This window comes from Girardinichthys multiradiatus, chromosome 21 (genome assembly GCF_021462225.1).
Source record: "Girardinichthys multiradiatus isolate DD_20200921_A chromosome 21, DD_fGirMul_XY1, whole genome shotgun sequence".
NCBI classification, from domain to species: domain Eukaryota; kingdom Metazoa; phylum Chordata; class Actinopteri; order Cyprinodontiformes; family Goodeidae; genus Girardinichthys; species Girardinichthys multiradiatus.
In genome coordinates this window covers 23,202,311-23,224,000 of record NC_061813.1, presented here as the reverse complement: position 1 = coordinate 23,224,000, position 21,690 = coordinate 23,202,311, and the positions used below count along the sequence as shown (strand labels likewise).

The window sequence follows — 21,690 nt, the reverse complement described above, 5'->3', positions numbered from 1 at the left end:
GAATGTGCTGCATAATAAGAGTCAATTGGACATGCAAATAAGGATGATACAGTGCTGACCTGCATCTTGTACACTCATGTTCACCTAGCATGTTGTTTCAAGGTACTGATATTTCACTTCTGTGCAACAGCTGGACACGAAGACAAACATGGCGTGGATGTAAAACGAATCTTTAGAGCGGTGGGATGGCTTTTTTTCAGCACCCTGGACAGAGACTCTTCCCTAATATGGAGTCCAGCCACAAGAGAGGACAGTAAATTTTCCAGCGAATCTGGAGGAGTCGATGAGGCTAAACTGCACACTGATAGGGCTCTGTGTGTGCTCAGCTTGTTTGTTTTTCCTCCTGTCGTGTTGCTCTTTCACCTGTCTCCCTCTGCTCTCTTATGTTTGTGTTCCCTTTGAGCGCTAGTAAATTGGCTCTCCTTAATGTGACAATTCAAGATGATTAAAGCAAAGTATAAAGGTGACACCAAGCGATTGTGCTGGTGATCAAAGTTTACATGATGTGCGTTGCAATCTATTTTTAACTTCCCAGACAGACTTTTCAGTCCGAGCAGCAAAGCTATGGATCATGCCTCAGTTGTCAGACTTTAAAAGGTGCATTGTGCTGCCAAGATTTCCAGGGGGAACCTACAATGAAAGAGGTGAAGCAAAGGGAGGATTTGAAAAGTCTCCCGGGTCTTCTCTTCTTATGAGAAAATGATGTAGTCACTGCCCTGCTGTTGCAGATAAAAAATCTCGGCCATTTTATTGTTGTCCCATAGAAAATCCATTATCGGGCATTCAGCTACGGAGAAACATTTATTTACTGAAAGAATCCAGGAGAGAACGGTCTTCTTGTAATTTTTTTCTCTGATCAGAGAGAAATGAAAGGGTTCTGCTGGGCTGTTTAGGACAAAAAGGGGTTTGCTGAAATTGATGGATGGATAGCTAGACATAGAGAGGAAGAGAGTAAGAACAAGACATATACTGTAGGCCTAAACACTGATACAGTGCCTTCACATTTTGTCACAGTACAACCACAAATTTGAAAAAAAAAAAAAAGAATAGGCCAATAATGGTACAAACATGGCCCGCTAACTCAGTTGGTGAATGCAGATAGACACTATTAAAACAGTTTTTAAGGCAATATTTCCACAAAAAAATTATATATTTTGTTTTTATTAAAAAAATGTCAGTTCTCGCCTCAGACCAGCCCCTTCTTCTGCCACCATCCAACCAAACAAACAAAATTGAGATAATCATCTCAGTTCTGCATTCCTGCACAAAACATGTAAGGCTGTGCACAAACACGACAAAGGCATCACCGCACTCAAGAAAATGTGTGTGTATTGCAAACTGCCTGCAAAAACAGTTTTACTCTGTGCCGCGGAAAAGGCAAGCTTCGCTACTTCGGTGCAACGCTAAACGTAAAACTTTAGTTTGGTTGAGTTTTGACCATGGTGCCCTGTGACATACTTTTGCTCAGCCAATAGACACAACATTTTACGTAGACACTAGTAGAGTATCACATCAGTGCTGTACAGGGATAAAGCTAGCTCTTGGTTATTAGCATGTGGGAGATTTACTGTCCAAGAAAGAGCCAGTTAAAGGCAAGTCCACAATAAAACGCCCTCGGCCACTACCCTAGTGGTCTACATCAAAACCAGCCACTGCACAACGTATTTAGCTTTTATAGGTCACATCTTTTGCCTTTATTTTAATTTAATTGGATTTTTTTATTTATTTATTTGTTTTGAATTTTGAACACTCATTTCTTAATCTAAAAATACGAAGCTCTCTGAAGGGAAGGGTGACGCACATCATGTTCATGTGGTAAGCATAGACTGAAATATTTTTCTAGCTTAAAATAGAAGACAATCAACCTCCCCATAAAATTTGTCAATTCTTTGCCTTTGTTTTAACAAGCCTAACAAGCAAGACAAGCATGTATTGGATCTTCAATTATTACCAGAACATATTCCTACAAAAATCTGACTTCTTTGTTTGTTTCATTAAATATTACATGTTTAATTTATTGATGAACAGTCAAATACAATCATTTTTATGTCAATTAAAAAAGGCTTGGACACCACTGTGGTAAACACTATTGAATTAACTTGGGTGTTTTGTCCTGTGTTTGCTTTTTTTGGCTTTTTCTGTAAAGGTGCCAGAGTGTGTTATATTTATTTAAATATAGTCATTTTAATAGATTATTAACAAGTAAAAGTTATTTTTTTCTGGTTGTATAACCATCAGAGTCTCTTGTTAGCCTGGTAAACATGTTTCACTTTGTGCCCTGATGTTGGTGCCTTCTGGGGGTCTCTTTTTATCTGTTCAACATGACATCTAATTAATGTTTGGTTTGGTGCTTCATATTTCAGGGCTTGCAAATTACAACACTAATACCTTTTCTCTATTTATAATAAGTTCTCTTTTTAAATTTTGCATCCTTCCTTTAACCTTCTATACCTAATGAACACTTTTACTTTCTAAAAAATCCAGTTGTCTATTTTATAAATGTTTTTCCTCTCCCAGACATGTGCAAAGCCCCATCCTGCCCTGCTCTCATACCCGGCACACAGCTGCAGTATTAACCAGTGCGGGTACCAGTGAGTGAGAATTAATTTACACTCTCAGATGAGGCGCGAGATATGATTTGCCAGAGAATTAATTGTTTTTTGTTTTTTTTTCACCCGCTAATGAAATGGTTGCCTTGCAAAGATGGCAAGCTGAGTCAACACTGACTGAATTTCTTCCAAGAATGAAGCAGCCTTTCATGATAACCGGAGTAATTGCACTCCAAGTCATTGCAACACGTTTATGTAAATTGATATTCAGCTTGAACAGTTTCCGTGCGGTGTGACAGTGAATATTTTTCCGTGCATATTGTGCAGTGTTGTTTTTTTTCTATTTGAAAACTATTAAATAGAGATAGGAAAATAAAAAAGGTAACATATCTGTTGCTTTTTCTATGCTTTTTTTTTTTTTTACCAACGTATGATGATAAGCTCACTTGTTTCAAAACTGGACAATTTTTGTTGTTAAAGTAAAATTGAGAAACAGGATGGGAGAAGGTAGAAAATGAAGCAATCTTTACCTTCATTGCACCCAGCATTAAACCCGTTCTCATGTTGCCCCCTGATGTGATCTGTCAGTCAAATCAGAAGGAGTGTAAAGGTTCTGCTGGTGAACAGTGGGAGGTTTGATGGACTAAATAATGTTGGTCTGATTAAATACCTAATTATATACTGTACTTCTGTTACTTATATTAGTAAAAAAGTGGTTTTAGTGATTGCATTCTGTATACCAGAGCTTGGACAATTAGTATTGACTCGTTTTAGCTAATAACTTTAGAAAGAATCGAATTCTGAAAGCTGATGTGTTTCTTTCATTGGTGTTGCTACTTATAGAAAACTTAAATTACTTTTTTCTTCGTATTGATTTCTCTGAAAGAACCTTATAACCATTCATGTTGAAGAACTTGTCCTGAACTTGTTATCGAGGCATATTCTTTTAATGTACTTTCATCAGGGACTCTGTAGTCTGGATCTCCAGTGTGATATTGAGGTCAGAGAGGAAACCCTCAGATAAAGGTCCTTCTCAAAATATTAGCATATTGTGATAAAGTTCATTATTTTCCATAATGTCATGATGAAAATTTAACATTCATATATTTTAGATTCATTGCACACTAACTGAAATATTTCAGGTCTTTTATTGTCTTAATACGGATGATTTTGGCATACAGCTCATGAAAACCCAAAATTTCTATCTCACAAAAATAGCATATTATTAAAAGGGTCTCTAAACGAGCTATGAACCTAATCATCTGAATCAACAAGTTAACTCTAAACACCAGCAAAAGATTCCTGAGGCCTTTAAAACTCCCAGCCTGGTTCATCACTCAAAACCCCAATCATGGGTAAGACTGCCGACCTGACTGCTGTCCAGAAGACCACTATTGACACCCTCAAGCAAGAGGGTAAGACACAGAAATACATTTCTGAACGAATAGGCTGTTCCCAGAGTGCTGTATCAAAGCACCTCAGTGGGAAGTCTGTGGGAAGGAAAAAGTGTGGCAGAAAACGCTGCACAACGAGAAGAGGTGACCGGACCCTGAGGAAGATTGTGGAGAAGGGCCGATTACAGACCTTGGGGGACCTGCGGAAGCAGTGGACTGAGTCTGGAGTAGAAACATCCAGAGCCACCGTGCACAGGCGTGTGCAGGAAATGGGCTACAGGTGCCGCATTCCCCAGGTCAAGCCACTTTTGAACCAGAAACAGCGGCAGAAGCGCCTGACCTGGGCTACAGAGAAGCAGCACTGGACTGTTGCTCAGTGGTCCAAAGTACTTTTTTCGGATGAAAACAAATTCTGCATGTCATTCGGAAATCAAGGTGCCAGAGTCTGGAGGAAGACTGGGGAGAAGGAAATGCCAAAATGCCAGAAGTCCAGTGTCAAGTACCCACAGTCAGTGATGGTCTGGGGTGCCGTGTCAGCTGCTGGTGTTGGTCCACTGTGTTTTATCAAGGGCAGGGTCAATGCAGCTAGCTATCAGGAGATTTTGGAGCACTTCATGCTTCCATCTGCTGAAAAGCTTTATGGAGATGAAGATTTCATTTTTCAGCACGACCTGGCACCTGCTCACAGTGCCAAAACCACTGGTAAATGGTTTACTGACCATGGTATCACTGTGCTCAATTGGCCTGCCAACTCTCCTGACCTGAACCTCATAGAGAATCTGTGGGATATTGTGAAGAGAACGTTGAGAGACTCAAGACCCAACACTCTGGATGAGCTAAAGGCTGCTATCGAAGCATCCTGGGCCTCCATAAGACCTCAGCAGTGCCACAGGCTCATTGCCTCCATGCCACGCCGCATTGAAGCAGTCATTTCTGCAAAAGGATTCCCGACCAAGTATTGAGTGCATAACTGTACATGATTATTTGAAGGTTGACGTTTTTTGTATTAAAAACACTTTTCTTTTATTGGTCGGATGAAATATGCTAATTTTGTGAGATAGGAATTTTGGGTTTTCATGAGCTGTATGCCACAATCATCCGTATTAAGACAATAAAAGACCTGAAATATTTCAGTTAGTGTGCAATGAATCTAAAATATATGAATGTTAAATTTTCATCATTACATTATGGAAAATAATAAACTTTATCACAATATGCTAATATTTTGAGAAGGACCTGTATACACTCACCGGGCCACTTTATTAGGTACTGCTTGTTAGTACTGGGTTGGAGCCCCTTTTGCCTTCAGAACTGCCTTAATCCTTTGTGGCATAGATTCAGCAAAGTACTGGAAACATTCCTCAGAGAGTTTGGTCCATATTGACATGATAGCATCAGACAGATGCTGCAGATTTGTCGGCAGCACATCCATGATGCGAATCTCCTGTTCCACAACATCCCAAAGGTGGTCAATTGGATTGAGATCTAGTGACTGTGGAGGCCATTTGAGTCCCAGTGAACTCATTGTCATGTTCAAGAAACCAGTCTGAGATGATTCGTGCTTTATGACATGGCGCGTTATCCTGCTGGAAGTAACCATCAGAAGATGGGTACACTGTGGTCATAAAGGGATGGACATGGTCAGCAACAACACTCAGGTAGGCTGTGGCATTGACATGATACTCAATTGGTACTAAGGGGCCCAAAGTGTGCCAAGAAAATATCCCCCACACCATTACACCACCACCACCAGCCTGAACTGTTGATACAAGGCAGGATGGATCCATGCTTTCATGTTGTTGATGCCAAATTCTGACTCTACCATCTGAATGTCGCAGCAGAAGTTGAGACTCATCAGACCAGGCAACATTTTTCCAATCTTCTATTGTCCAATTTTTGTGAGCCTGTGCGTATTGTAGCCTCAGTTTCCTGTTCATAGCTGACAGGAGTGGCACACGGTGTGGTCTTCTGCTGCTGTAGCCCATCCGCCTCAAGATTTGATGTGTTGTGCATTCAGAGATGCTCTTCTGCATGCCTTGGTTGTAACAAGTGGTTATTTGAGTTACTGTTGCCTTTCTATCAGTTCGAACTGGTCTGGCCATTGTCCTCTGACCTCTGGCATCAACAAGGCATTTGCACCCACAGAACTGCTGTTCACTGGATATTTTCTCTTTTTGGACCATTCTCTATAAAGCCTAGAGGTTGTAGTGCGTGAAAATCCCAGTAGATCAGCAGTTTCTGAAATACTCAGACCAGCCCATCTGGCACCAACAACTAAGCCACATTCAAAGTCACTTAAATCACCTTTCTTCCCAATTCTGATGCTCGGTTTGAACTGCAGCAGATCGTCTTGACCATGTCTACATGCCTAAATGCATTGAGTTGCTGCAATGTGATTGGCTGATTTGAAATTTGCGTTAACAAGCAGTTGGACTGGTGTACCTAATAAAGTGGCCGGTGAGTTTATGTTCAGTATGTATGTACAGCATATACAAAAAACACATATTAGCATGTGTATATGTTGGGGGAAAAATATGTAAAAATGGTGCATTTAAAGTATGAACTCGCATATAAATCCTAAACAAGCAAAAATATAAACCAAGAGTTTATCCTTTGTGTCCTGGGGGAGTCTTTTTAAAAAAAAAACAGTCTTATGATGTGTTAGGGTAATGGTGATAAACAAATCAAGAGTGCCTGGTATTCACTTTCTATATTTCATCTGGAGCTACTGTGAGCCTTTGGCATGCAGAGTAACATAAATGTATTGGCATTCCTGGTAAAGATGCTTGAAAATCCTTTTAAATATATTGATATTTTATTGCAGTTGCATAATCTCACACAGAAAAAAATGGAAAACTCCAATCTATTTTTACTACATTTATTCAGTGTAACAAATATCCAATGTTGGGAAAAAGTTGCTTTTAACAGTATCACTTGTACCAAACTCAATGGCACCCCTGCTGTTAATAGTTTGTACAATACCCTTTTGTTTAAAGAAAAAGTAATTAGTTGATTTCTGTCCTATCCTCAGTGCTCAAATAGGGAACTGGACTATTCTTGAAGGCAGTTTCCCTCTTACCCAAAAGCCTTCTTCAACTCTGGACATAGGTTGAAAGTATCAAGCCATGGCAGGTAAAATATCAATAAGAAATTTTGTCTTCACCTGTAAATTTCACAAATCTGGAGTGAATAGTGAATTATCTTTGATCGTCTCTCACGTTTTCTTTTATTCATGTGTTCAGTTTTTCTTTTAGAGGCCCATAGATTTTCATTGTTTTCTTGGTAATTCAAAGAGCTCTATGTTCCCTGGGTCTTTGCAAAAGAAATAGTACCACAGCGTTACAGATTCCCCATCATGCTTAACAGTGGATATGATGTGCTTTTCTACATGTACTACGGAGGGAAAACTTATCTGGATTGCTGAAAACCTCAATCTTAGACTCCTCCAACAAAGGCACACAGTTCCAGTTAAGGTCTCAGCAGGTTTTAGTAAACGTCACATATTTACATTTCTTATGGAGAAAAAGGCGTTTTCCTGACATTACTCCCATACGTCAGATTGGTATGTGGATGGTGTCATTTGGTTGGTGTGGAGACTTGGTGACCCCAAAAGGTAGCTCTTGAATGCAGTTCTCAAACTGGGAATTTTTTTTTCTACTTCCCTCACCATTCTCCTTATGTTTATATTGTTACAGCTCCAGCTAGTTTGAACTTTCTAATTCTATTTGGTATGGGCAAGTTCAGGAGAGAAGCACTTTTCTTGTAGTTAATTCCTGATTTATGTAAAACACATCTCTTGTTTTGCTGTCTTTCGCATTATGAAGCATATCTAAAACAAATACTCTTCTATGTCACTTCATATTTATAAGTAATTAGAATCAATTAAAGTAAAAACTTAAAACATTTCATTGAAGGCCTTTGAGGAAACTGAAACAAAAGTCTCAAAAACTTGCTTTATCATTTTTAAGGTGAGATTATGGTTGGAATACCTGATTTAGAGAAATACTGTAAAGAAAAGGTGACTGGAAAAGGAAGATGGTCAAAACATGGGTATATTCAGCACTGTAGTGTGTCATATCAATCCTACAGAGCCAGATACATGTAATTAATATGTAAATACATAAAACTGAACATGAATAAAAGAGACAGAATAGTCACTTGTAATGTGTAGAAAAAAAGCAAGTAATGCGCTAAGGAACACTTTTCCCTTCTCATAAAAGTCTTAAAAGTGCTGTTAGGAGGCCTGTGAAGGCATCAAGCCTCCATCTTCAAAAATCAAAATAAACAAAAGCCTGCAATGCTTTTGGAGATGAAAAGCACACACTATTGTCTGGCTTATGCGCTTTGACGGATTTCTCCTTTCTTCTTCTTTTTTTCTCAGGCAATTCAGTATATTCTCAGTATATGGAGACACAGACAGCACAAGCTTCTCCACCAATCATGTTTCGCTGTCACTAGGATGATAAAGTTCTGCACGTGCGATTGGTAGCCTGAAAAGTGGCAGCGGCAATGCTATTCAAAAGCTCAGCATTTTTTATTTTTATGTTTCTTCATCTGGATGCAGCCACATAAAAAAGCAGAGCACTCACAAAAAAGATGCTGGGTGCAGCAATGTTTTCTTTATAGGTGGTCATAGGAAAAATGAGGGCTTTCAGGAAAAAAAGGCTACATGGGCACTTTAATATGTGTCGTCAGAGAGCCGGCTGAATGACTTAAACAAAATACCTCTATCTCAGGAGACTTCAGTTCACGGCATAATCACACTAGACTCTCAGAAATAATCTTAGGGTTTGCTATTGCTCTTTAGATAGGACGTATTCAAGAGTAAGAGGCACAAAAACGGCTAGAATATTGCTGTGCTTGCAAAGTCTGGCTTTTTTTTTGTCTTTTTTCCTTTTTTTGCAAGCTACATATAAATACACTGAAAATAGCTCTAATTATCACAGTTATCTATAGAGCATAACTTCATGGCATTGTTATACATACAACTTCCATGCTCGAAAAGGAGTAAGATGCAGGTTATTCTTATTTGATCCTACCACCTTATAGTGCTTTTATTTTATTAACAAATTAATAGTCGATTTATACAAACAGCTGATATGAATATGTACCCTACCACATACAATACTTAAAATATAATGCATCACAAACAAGACAACCAAACATCCTTCTGTGCATGAGTGATGCACCGTTTGTATTTAAGTTAAATTATCTTTGAATGATGTTTTAATTAATCTCTTGCACAATTTTACACCACAAATGGGTTTCAAGAAACTCCATTAGGTTGTCCAAATGCTGTGCACCTTATGATTTAAACTACTCACTTTCTTTATTATACAACAACTTTCGTATGGATTCTGGGAGCAATCTGTTTGTGGATACTAGTTATGTGGAAAAAATTAGGAGACTCCAATAAATATGCAGTTCTTTCAAAACAAAAGTTCACATATCGAGGTATAATCTTTTTTCTTATTTATCTCGGGAAAACCAAGTGATTTAAATACTGGTAAACACAAAAATAACATTGTTTTAATATTGTTTTAGTCATTAAACAAATTATAATGTTTATTGTAGTTCATGAATAATGGAGGACAACTGACAACTAGTAATCTGACCAATTTACCCGAAATAACATCAGTGAGATGCTTATTGTAGCTAATAATCCGGTCATTAATGGATTTAATTTTGTTTTACAGATTTTATTACATTTTCCTCAAGCACCCTTTGATACAGGCTAGAATTTATGGTGGATTCTATAGTGTCGAGCTGGCCAGGTTTTGCTGCAGAAAAGCAACCCCAAACCATGACACTCATACCTCCATTCTTCACAGTTCTTATGAGGTTCTGTTCCTGGAAGGCTTTATTTGGTTTAGGTCAAACATCTCCTTTGTTCTGGTGTTCAAATGGCTACATTGTAGACTCATCTGTCTAAGGAACAGTATTCTACAAATCTCGCTGTTTGTGGGGATGATCTGTGATTGGCCATTGTGTTTGTCTTAGAGTAATGGTTTCCTTCTTTCTGATACATTTGCCGACATCCACTTTCATACCAGCGGTAGCAAGAGCCTCCTGCAGCTCTATTAATGACGTTTTAGGGGTAATGGAACCTGCTTTTAGTGTCTCGGGGGCCTTTTCCTGTGAACTTACTTGGACAACCAGATTGTGGTATGTTGTCATTTGTTTTGAATGTCCTACGCTTGTGGACTTTTTTTTTCTTCACTAAATCAGATTGGTTGATTTCAGATTCTCTTGAGACTTTGTCAAATCCCTTACCAAACCCATACGCTGCTACAATCTTCTTTCTGAAGGCCTTAGACAGCTCCTTTGACTTCACCATGGTGCTCATGCTCACTTCATCAGTCAGGAGCACACCAAACTAAATCTCTGAGGTTTAAACATTGTAAACCTCCTTCAAAATGAGGATTAACAGTCAATTTATCATGTCCAGCTAATGTAATACAACTGTGTGTAATTTAGCCGTTTCAGTGGGAATAAATGTGGGGGTGTTGTAATTTATTCCTCACCGGAAACTGCTTATTGTCGTTACATTTTACTTATATTTAAAATGTCCTGAGATTTTTTTAATTGAATTTCAAAATTTTTTAAATATTTACAGTAAGTATACATATGTCCAAATATTGCAAGCTGTTGTAGGGCATTCACATTTAGTTTTTTATATTTTTGCTGCACTAGTGGCTTTTATTTAGTTATTTCGAAAGTGGACAAATGGAAAGTGGGGTGAAGAGAGGTGAAGACGTGCAGAACAGGTTGATGTGGTCGGGACTCGAACCAGGGACAGCTGCATCAAGGACTGAAGCCTCCGTATATGGGATGCACGCCACACACACAGGGCTCTCTGATTTTTATCATATGATAGAACTACATCTTTTATATAATTATATAGTTTTACGGGTCTTTTTATGGTTCTAATAAACTTTCATGAGTCATTTCCCCAAAACTCCACACATTAACCCAAATATGTTAACATCAAAGAACATAAAAAAAACAAAAAACACATTAAAAAACAATTTTTTTCTGATCAACTTTGGACACAACTTGTTTGACTTTTGTTTGTTTTGAATATGAACAATATGTGAAATCCAGCAAAGTTTGTAATCTTTTTTCATACTCGCCAATTTAATATCACCCATTCTTTTCATATTGACACTTAACTATTGACACTTGAATTTATGAATCTGAATTTTGTCTGAATACACCAAAATACCATAAATTCCATTTTGTTCAGATTAGGGCCATGCCAAAGCATTTTTTTTAATCGTATTAATTTCAAGAGATTAGTCGATTCAAAAGGAAGCAAAAATTTAAGATTTTAGGCAAAATAATTATTTAAAGAAGTCAGACCTATTGCACGTATCATATATATAATAAAAACTCTTGGCCCCAACTCAGATCCCTGTTTTATACCACACAGAACTGTTGCTTGTTAGTTCAGTAACGTCTAATCAAGTTGAAAGCTGCCCTGTTTACACATAACTCTCCAGGTTATTTAATAATATTTTATATCACTGTATTAAATGTGTTTTTTTTTTAAGATTAAGAAATATCCCAACTGTAGTTTTGTTTATTTCCATGGAGTATGTCATTTTTTTCTATCAGATCTCTTTGTGCTAATGTATAGACCAGCTTGCTTGAAATCCATATTGACTGTTGGAAAGTAGTTTCAATTTTTACTGAACTTGTCCAATCTGAAACTGCACACAATTCAGGAGGGAGAAAAAATATTTAGTAAAGCATTAATTTCTTATCCCGTACTTGGCAAAGGGACCGGACCTATTTTCTATTGTCTAGAATATAGAATTAGAAAAAGTAAATAAAAAAATGCCAGCTGAAGGTTAGAATCAGCAGGGCAGTTAGGGGCATGTCTTCTGTATTTCTTGGCACTGCCAGTCTGCTCCAGGTGACATTGTCTCTTCAATGCTCTTGTTTTCTGCAGAATTTCCTCTGCTCTTGACTGCTCGTTTATTTACTCATGGTCTGGATGTTGTCCAGTTACACCTTTCTGTTGGCTACTTATGTTGCTCCCTCTTTTCCATTTTCAGTTCACGTGGCACATTATACAGAAGCACAGACGTCACTAGAACCTGTGGGATGGCTTTGTATTCCCAAATTTTATTAAGATGGAGAACGAGAACAAATGGCAGACGGCGGCCTGTCAAGCAGGTTACAAGTTGCTCTCCAGAGATGAGCTCTTGCTGCATTAATGTTTCTTTTTGTTTTTTTACATTTTACTCAAGGACAAATTGTGGAGAAAATATGTCAGAAATGCTCCTTATATTTACTAGAGCATGTCTGTATATTCTCACAAAGCTCTGGTGAGCAGTTTACTTGCACTCATTATGGGAATTCATGTCATTATTTAGGGACTTTAATAATTTATTTGAAAAGGTCCTTTATCAGGGTGGAATGATTATAGATCTGGAACAGGCCTGTCGGTTTGGTATGCACATGTACCAATTAAATACAGCGTTGTTTTATATCTGAACATATGCAGAATGTCTGTGTGCGGAGCTAAGAGTGCAGTGCTATGTTCTGTATTGTAACTTTAAAAAGTGACCGCAAAACAAAACAGAGAGGTCACCCAACCGTCACTAAACTCTGCAACTTGGGAACATGAAGGGTTTTCCTTCAGCTACAGTGGAGTAAGAAAGGTGGATGGAACCAAAACTTTAAGTCAGCGTACGCATTTTCTCAAAAGTGATAAGGTATGCAACTTTTACTTCAATTGACCTGAAACAACATCAAGCTGAACTAGTACTCGAGAAAAATAAATCCAAATCCAGCTGCCTGCAGCATTTAACGCTGCACAGCACATGATATGCGACAAAACACTGGTACAGTCATGTCCTACTTCTGACCAGAGGGAATTTCCGAACAACTGAGCTTTTATGATGCATTCAAGTACATATTGTACACTTTGTACCATACACCCCTGATATTTACACAAAAAGTCATTTGAAGCTATTTCTAAATGTATATTCCATGATCATCAGTTAAAACAGTAAGTTCAAGGTATTTGGATGTGTCACATTTTGGCCAAGGTGTAAGAGGAAACCCAAAGTCTCAAACACGGATGAAAGAAAATTGGTTAGGATATTCAGGAACAACCCAGAAAACACCAAGTCTCAACCAGAAAATCCCTTAACTTGAATAAAATTTGGAGCTACTCACAGGAATGGGCTAAATGACCTCTGGACAAAAGTGTCTTTTTTTTTATCTGACCAGATCAAAATTGAATTGCCTGCTTATTTCTGAGACCTCTTTTGTGTCAACAAAGTTTTTGCTTTCCACAAAAAGTCCTAAACTTGTCTTATGACCTCTGGTGGAGGATTTAAGTACTAAAGGTAGCAGTGCTAACCATCTAATTCAATGGAGTACAAACTCATTCTGCCCTTCAGTTTGCCTCCTTTTTCATGGCCTTCAGAATGTTCTCTGTTTGCTCCCTTCTTTTTTTGCACTTGCTTTCACTTTCCTTGTAGACATCTTTGTGCAAGTTGCAGGGGAGCGGACAGTATCAGTGAGTCTGTCATGACTGTCACTGTTCCCGGAGGGAGTCCTTGAGAGCTTCCAAGGACGCTGTTTGTTTCTTGGCCAGCTGACAGATTGTCAATTACTGGGACCAAACGAAACTTCCTGAGGCAAGCGGATATCTGCGTCAGCATCAGATCTGAACCAGATATGGACTTTCTTGCTTGCTAACGTCACCTATTGGCCTCCTGAAAGGCCCCTGGTGCAAAGTCAGAGTGTGAGACAATCGTCTTTACCTGTTTAAACACGTGATTGGGGCATCATTCTGCTGAAGAGATCAAATTACAAAGCATATAGGATTAAACTCTGGCTTTATGTGGAAATTTTAGCCAAATGTGTCTATAATAAACAAGAGACATGTTATATGAAACGTATAATTAACTTATAAAGCAATAGTGGAAGATTAGGTTGCCTCTCTGTGCTGTAAATGTGTGCAGAAAGAGGGAGACCAGATACCAGTGGACCAATTATGAGACCAAAAGGCTGTTTCTGTGCGACAAAAGGGAACATGAGACCAACGCTGTAATGCGGTTGCGTTCGTTGTTCTAACAGAAAGTAAAATATATATCTGCATTTTTGATTTTTTACACAATTTCTAATCCTGTAAAGATGAATTGTGCAAGGGTAGTACAGTATGTGTTGCATGGTGTAGTGAATAAATAAATTAACTCAGAAGATTCCAGAGGTTAAAGATTGTTTTTGTTAAATTAATTAGTTTTAAGAGCTCCCTGATTGATTATTTGTCAGTGATGGTATAAGAATAAACTGACTTTACCGGTAAAAAATAACAAACAATGACCATGCATATGACCTTAATATCACTGCTGTTATGTGCAGTGTGTTTTGTAGGAATGATTCATGTTTTTCAAATAAAGAAATTGTCATGCAATGTACATTTTCATAGTTACTGTGTTGTCTTATACATTAACCCCATTATGTCGTTAAGGAGGCTTACTCTGTGCAAGACCTAAAGCTGGGACCAGTTAACCCTCTGCTCCAAAGATGTTTAAAAGGAATGATTTTGTTTTTGGCAATTAAGGTAAAAAAACCATTAGAACAAAATGTCCCCTATATTACAGAAGTTTTTCTCATTAATTGCATTAGTTGGTAGAAGGGGAAATAAAATCTATTAACATGCTTGGATACAGCTCTCTGTGAACAACCAGCTTCTTTAGCACTGACTTGTTGAGGCTTACCCTCCTTGTGAAGGGTGTCCATGCTGGACAACTGTCGAGTTGGCAATCTTCCCCATGATTGTGTAGGCTATTACATAATATTTCTGTATTAAAAATCCTTTATTTTTAGTCTAAGGTAATATTCTAATCTTTTTAGAAACACATGTTTGGGTTTCCATTAGCTGTAAGCCATAATGTACTAAATTAACAGGAATAAATGATTGGAATATATCACTCTATCTGTAATAAATCTATATCATACATATTTCATGTTTTGAATCTAAATACTAAAACAAATTAACTTTTCACTAATGATCTAATGTATTGAGATGTGCCTGTCACCCACAATGGATTTGTACTGGCTCCAAGCATAGGTACAGCTAAGGTGATCTGCTTAGCAGGGCTCTGCATGAGCATGTGGCGACAGTAGAGAGGAACTGTTCCCTACAGGAAGAAATATTCAACAGAACCAGGCTAAGTGGACCTTTCCCTCAATTGACTGGGGGCTGAGAGGACAGAAAGGAGGCTGAAGCATTGTCTAGGAGAATTTATTTTATATAAAAGAAACAAAGAATACACACAATTAATGGCAACAATATTTGTCTCAGTGGCTTCTGCAGGAGAGAAACACACTGGGCCAAGAGGGAAAGAAAAGCGGCTGCTGTTATGTCATAATTCTACACTTATTTTACTGCTGCATATTAATGTATGTATGCCAATGTTACATGTAGTTATAGATGTTATCATTTATGGAGCTTTTTTTATACATTAGTGGTAAGACTGTCATATGTTTGATCAAAATCTGTTGAGTAATTGTAGTTTTTAATATCTTTCTTTTACTAAACAAAACTGTTTCACAGTACTCTACCTACATGATACCTCCTGACATTTTATATATTATTTAAAACATGATACCCTTTGTAACCTACATCTATGTTTTTATATCTATGTTATAGCCTCTTTAACACAATAAACTGGTTCAGCAAGTATTGATCACTGTTAGAAATATTGCATTTTCAAAAACCGAACCACTCAAAACGATGGCCATCTTAATTTGTACACCAAAGGCAAAATTGTTCCTCTAAGTTAGTCAGCAGCTTCAAATGACACCAAATAAACCTTCACATGAGGGTGTTTTACCAGCAGGCTGCAGAGTATCCAGAGGAGCTGCTTGTCCATCTGTGCAGCTCATCATGCATTCCAATTATACCATTGTATATGTATGCACCATTTTGGAAAATATGAAATGCACTACTCAGCAGTCATTCTTCATATAGAGCTCAAAGTTCAAATAACAAAAACAAAAAAACTCGATAGAATTGCAGTTGTAGTTTACTCTCTGATTTAACAATTTACAGCATTTCTTTAGATCTCTTGAAGAGAGATCTATAAACTTTTACTGTAGACTGGGTATATGCTACTTTTGTTTTCTAAAGGGCATGCACATTACTTTACCTTCTGCAGGCATGCAAGTTTGTGTTCTCTTGTCGAACAGCTGGACCCGCATCTTGCAGGGAAACATGCCAGCACTGTCCCTGTTTGTCCATTCACATGCTGTTTGCTGTCACAGCTGCTGGGCTTGGTCAGGAATGTTCCCCTGAACAATTACCTGATTAGCTTTCTGAGCACACAAAAGCACAGCCAAGGCTAGCTATAATACAGCATGTTACCCTTTGTCCCTTCCTATCCCGTAAAAGAACACACACACACGCACACACACACACACACACACACACACACACACACACACACACACACACACACACACACACACACACACACACACATACTGTATATGTCGAAACACGTCTGGAAGGGCAAATGGATACCAGCCTCCTGAGTACAGAGATACTTGATTTGGTTTACTATACAGTATGTGGTTGGAGGATCTTGCACGCATGCGCACACACACACACACACACACATACACACACACTTATTGTAGCCATATATGACTGCCAATAGACTGCAGCCCACTAATGGCTTCTTTGCTTCGATGCAGAGGCTCTGCTCAGCTGCTCTGACTGGCTCAAACTGGTCAAACAGAGTTCATTCTGATAGCCTATCCTAACACAACTTTTCATTTAAAGCACTGCATACATGCCATTTTACCTAATCTATCTGTTTAATTTTACTTATGCTGTTTGATGTAAAGGAGTTTTACTGTTTGTCGAGTTTGAAAAAATACAGATAATTTTCCAACCAGTGTACAAGTTAGTTAAGCGACACCATGTTTCCTGTCACAACAGCACTTTTCAATGTGGATTCTGTTGATAAACACTAAAAGTTGTCAGTGCGGTGTTTAAAGTGACGTCAGGGAAAGCACAGAGTTATAAGAGATTTATGTATTAGGTTGCAGTTATAAGAGATTTATGTTTTAGGTTGTTTAGGCTGAGAAAGAGCGAGAACGTTTTAGGCAACTGTGTGTTTTATTAGTTTTACATTTCAACATATCATCGCTGTAAGATAACTGTCATGGATAAATAATCTACATTTTCCAAGGGCACACAGAGACACACAGACACTGTGGTTTCAGTAATGCTGGCCACAGTTAACGTTGCTAATTACTAATATATGAAGTTAAAGATGCTTTAAAAGGCAAACTCTCTAATCATTTTGTCTTTGTTTTAAACTAAAACCCAGGTCTCTCACAGAGCGGCAGGATGTTGCCTCTGCTAACATAAATAATTAATTAGTGCTAATAGCAGGAAGGATAGAAATAATCTGTGTTAAGGTTGCACTTAGATCTTTTTAGATTATACTTTTTAAAGAGAAGTCAGAATTGGTTCAAATCTGTATTGGAAGGTCATCTTTACAGAAACCAGAGATCATAAAATTCTGATCAATGTCTCTTTACCTTTTTGACATTGTACTCACATCATACCTTGTGGATTATAAAGTCTTCTTGGCAATGGCTAGGTTAATTTGTCTATGAGGAGGTGTAGCAGAGAGATTGGGTGTGATTAGTTAGAACATGATTGCTCATTTGGTGCCAAATTCCCTTCATGACTTTGATCAGTTTTTAATTAGCTGGCAGAATAAGAGGGTGGTCTCTTCCCACAGCACCTGTCGCTGGGACTCTCCGAGTGTGATTTGATTTAACTTATTAGTCATAATTATTTATTTGTCTGTTAACTTTTGTGTTACAGTGAAATTATTCATAAACCTTGAATTTTCTTCAGAATTTGTCATGTTGCAACTTCACGCTTCGGTGTACTTTATTGAAATTTTATGTTAAAGACCAACACAAAGTATTACATGAATCAGAAGTGGAAGCAAAACTATACATTGTTTACAATTGTTTGACAAATAAAAATGAAATAAAAAGTGTGGCATTCCGTTTTCAGCCCCCTTTTCTTGGATACCCTTAATAAAGTGTAACTATTTACCATTTACAGAAATGGTAAATAGAGTCTACCTGTGTGTAATATAACCTTTCTATAAATACTGCTGTTTTGTAAAGGTCTTGAGAGGTTTGTTAGTAAATATTAGTGATGAAACGGCATCACCGAGATGAAGGAACACAGCACACAGGCAGTTCTGTTTTGGTCAGATGGGAACAAAACAGAACGTTTAGCCTACATGCAAAACTAACACTGCACATTACCCAGAAAGAAACATCCTCATAGTGCAACTTAGTGGTGGCAGCATCATGCTCTGGGGTTTCTGTCAGGTTTAAACAACCTAAAATACTTATAACATCACAAAAAGAAGAGAAAGACAAAGAATTAGTTACTTTATTTGCCGCGAGGAGAACGGACAGAGATGTGCTTTCAGTTACAAATCTCCTACCGCTCTGAAAACCATCTGTCCGTACCTCTCTTTTTATTATCTTTAGGGGGTCCCTATTTACAATGAATGTCGCTCCCTAAGGATGGGAAAAACAGCTGCATCGTATACAAGTCATAAAAACCATTATCTTGTAACAACACACTTCCACAGTCTCCCCCATCCTAAGATCAGTGTCTCTTCTGTTCAGCACAATCAGCCTTCATCTTTATGACCTCCTCATCTGTGACTGCTTCCTTTCCAGCTCCACCTTTGATCCTTGCCTGCAGACACACTCATCACATCCTTACTCACACATACATCATGAAAGGTTATAAAGATCAAATAGTCAAGTTAAGGAAAAGGAAAATATATAAGATAAATCTATATTCAATTATTCCAACAGTTTCTTTTGTTCAGTTGGAACTGGGAAGCAGGAAAATCTGGAAAAAAAAAGTTTGAGGCTACACAAGATGAGAGTGGAGGTTCAACCTTCAGCAGGACAGCAACCCTAAATATACAGCCGAGACATAAAGGAATGGCTTTGGTGAAAGAATGGCCTAGTCCAAGTTAAGTCCTGGGGCAAGAAACCTGATGTTAACAAAGACTCCATCCATCCTGACTGAGCTTGAGGTTTGTCTGATATGGAAAGCTGCTAAAGACATACCTCAAAGGACCTGCAGCTGTAATAGCAGTAAAAGTGTTGACTTAGGGAATTGTTTTCCTTTCCCTTTAGAATTATACACTATTTTGTAATGGTCACATTGAAGTTTGTGGCATTTGTGTGAAGTCATGTGAAAAAGATTAGGGGGAATGATTGTTCTTGCAAGGCACTGTAAATCGGATTGGAAGTGATATCATCAGTTATCTTAGTGGTGATTACAGAAAGTTGGTGGAGTGTGGAAAATTAAAACAGTAGCTGCAAACAAAAAAAAAATACTTGTTTCCTTGAGCACATTTTCACACAGATGGTATTAACACAAACGTTGACCTCCAGTGATACGGGTCTTTCTGACTAACTGAAAATTTACAGAATTTCTTCAAATACTAGCAACTAAATGTAAAATATATATTACCTTTTTATTTTGTTTCCATGCCAACCTTTTAAAAAATTGATTCTTTACAACATTTACCTGTTCCATCTGAATCAGTGTACCAGATGGTGAAGCAAAACAAAACATGGACTCAGAACCAGTGATTACCCCAATGCTGCAGTGTTTTGTTTACATGTGCGCCGTTAGGTCTAAACATGTGAGTTTGCAGATATGTACTTGGTACAAAGGGGAATATTGTTTGCCTTGACGTTTTTGTTCAAAAGACTTTAAAGAGTGCTGTAAATGAGTAAATCTTCTCTAAAAACGAACCATTTTAGCAACTCCTCTAAGAGAAGTTGGCAGCAAATAAACGCTGTGATGCTTGATTGTTTCTTAAATTCATCATGGTGATTTTCCATTTGCCACATGCTTCTTTCCTATGAACAGCTTTCATCTGATGTTTCTCCTTGCTCCTGTAGGAGTTGATGACCAAACTGATAACTGAGACTCCAGATCATCCAATCCCATTTCTTATTGATCACCTGCAGACCAAGCAAGATAGCCCTGGCAAACTGCACAGAGCTTTCTCTGGATCAGCAGCTCTGTGGGCTCAGAGTTCCCCAGGTTGGTAGCAGACAGCTGAAAGCACACATCCACACACATGGCTTATGTTGTGTTACCTTTGCTTGGGAAGTAGGTACTTGATTGTGGCAACCATCCACATTTGGATTTTATTGTTGGGTTGATGAGAAACCTCTACCTTTTAAAACCTCCTGATGTTGAAATTTTCACTTAAGGCAGGTGTTCTGGGTGATTTTCCCAACTAGGAAACCCTTTCTTGTTTTTAGACATTTTTCTTTGAAATCATGTTCAATTTAGGACTTATCTTTGAAATAGTGATTTAAACAAGTTGTCATGTTCATCTTAACCAGGACTCTTGTTACCAAAAGGTCTATGACAATGACCTGATTCATTTTTATGTGACAAATGTGTATGTCAATATATTCCATTTGCAAAATTGCAGTGAATAAATTCTCCTAATCTCCTAATCATCTCTCTGATTGAGCATCAGCTTAAGAGATGTACGTGTGCTTTTGCTAATTTCTTTGTTTTTCACAAGCCTGATGAAACGAAACTGTAATGACAGAAACAGACATGGTGTTCCAACAAGCAACACCTGAAAAGACATAATGGCAATGGGCAAACAACCTAGTCCCTAGTTTCAGAGTTTGGGGGAATTTGAGGCTGGAAGTGAATTATACATTTTAACCAAAAATTTCTCTTGCCTCCTGCAGCAACACATGATTTCAGAATGATTTCGGAGAAAGGGTGCTTGAGTGACTTGTATTTGTGGGGTTGCATCATTGCTACACATTAAACCTGTTAGAGTTTAAAGGGTTTTTCCAAGGGGTGAATTATAGGAACTTCATACAACCATGCTTGTGGATCATTCCCAAGAATATCAGAAGTTACTGATCCAAACAACTTTTTCATTAAAAAGCACAAATGACTAAAAACTTATATTATGTCATTATGTTTAAGGTTTTTATACACAACTGCCTCCAATATCACCAGTATAGTGCATACGTATTCCCACTCCTTGAACATTTTCACATTTTACCATGTCGCAATCACAAACTTCAATTTCTTTTTATTTGGATTTTATGTTAGACAGACACAAATAAATCCTAACTGTGAAGTAGAAGGAAAACAATACATTGTTTTAACACCTATACTTTTCTGAAGCACATTTTGCTGCCATTACACCTGCAAGTCTTGAGGAATATGTCTCCACCAGCTTTGCAAATGTTGAGACTATATTATAAAATAGCTCAGTTACATTATATAGAGTGCCTGTTGAGATCTCTTTCCACAGATTCTTTATTGGATTCAGTCTTTTGTGGCCTCTAACCCTCTTCTTTAAGAATTGTCCTGCTGAAGTAAACCAGCCCCACAGCATGATGTCACCACCACCATGTTTTGCTGTGGAGATGGTATGTACAGGGTGATGTGTTGTGTTGAGTTTTCAACCACACATAGCATTTTGGATGTAGCCTCATATAGTCTCATTGAGCCATGTATGACTGCTTGTGGTTTACTTTCAGCAATGGATTTTTCCTGCCACTTCTCCATAAAGGAGACATTTTTAGAGCGCAATAGATAAAAAGGTTTAAGGGGTATGTGTTTAAGGTACTCTATTTGCTAGATTAATTTCCATATGCAT

At 37.9% G+C, this 21,690-nt stretch overlaps 1 protein-coding gene across 5 annotated transcripts in view; it reads left to right on the top strand.

Moving 5' to 3' along the window:
• Positions 1 to 21,690, top strand: part of c21h8orf34 (chromosome 21 C8orf34 homolog) — a 112,817-nt gene that overhangs the window by 2,330 nt on the left and 88,797 nt on the right. For 4 of the 5 annotated variants that reach the window (XM_047350498.1, XM_047350497.1, XM_047350494.1 and 1 more), the window contains exons 1-2: positions 19,581 to 19,683; positions 19,946 to 20,090. In XM_047350498.1, coding sequence (XP_047206454.1) covers positions 19,612 to 19,683; positions 19,946 to 20,090 — 217 coding nt within the window. In that variant the 5' untranslated portion in view covers positions 19,581 to 19,611. Of the gene's footprint in view, positions 1 to 19,580; positions 19,684 to 19,945; positions 20,091 to 21,690 lie in introns of those variants that run through there. The other variant, XM_047350496.1, reaches the window with a different exon arrangement.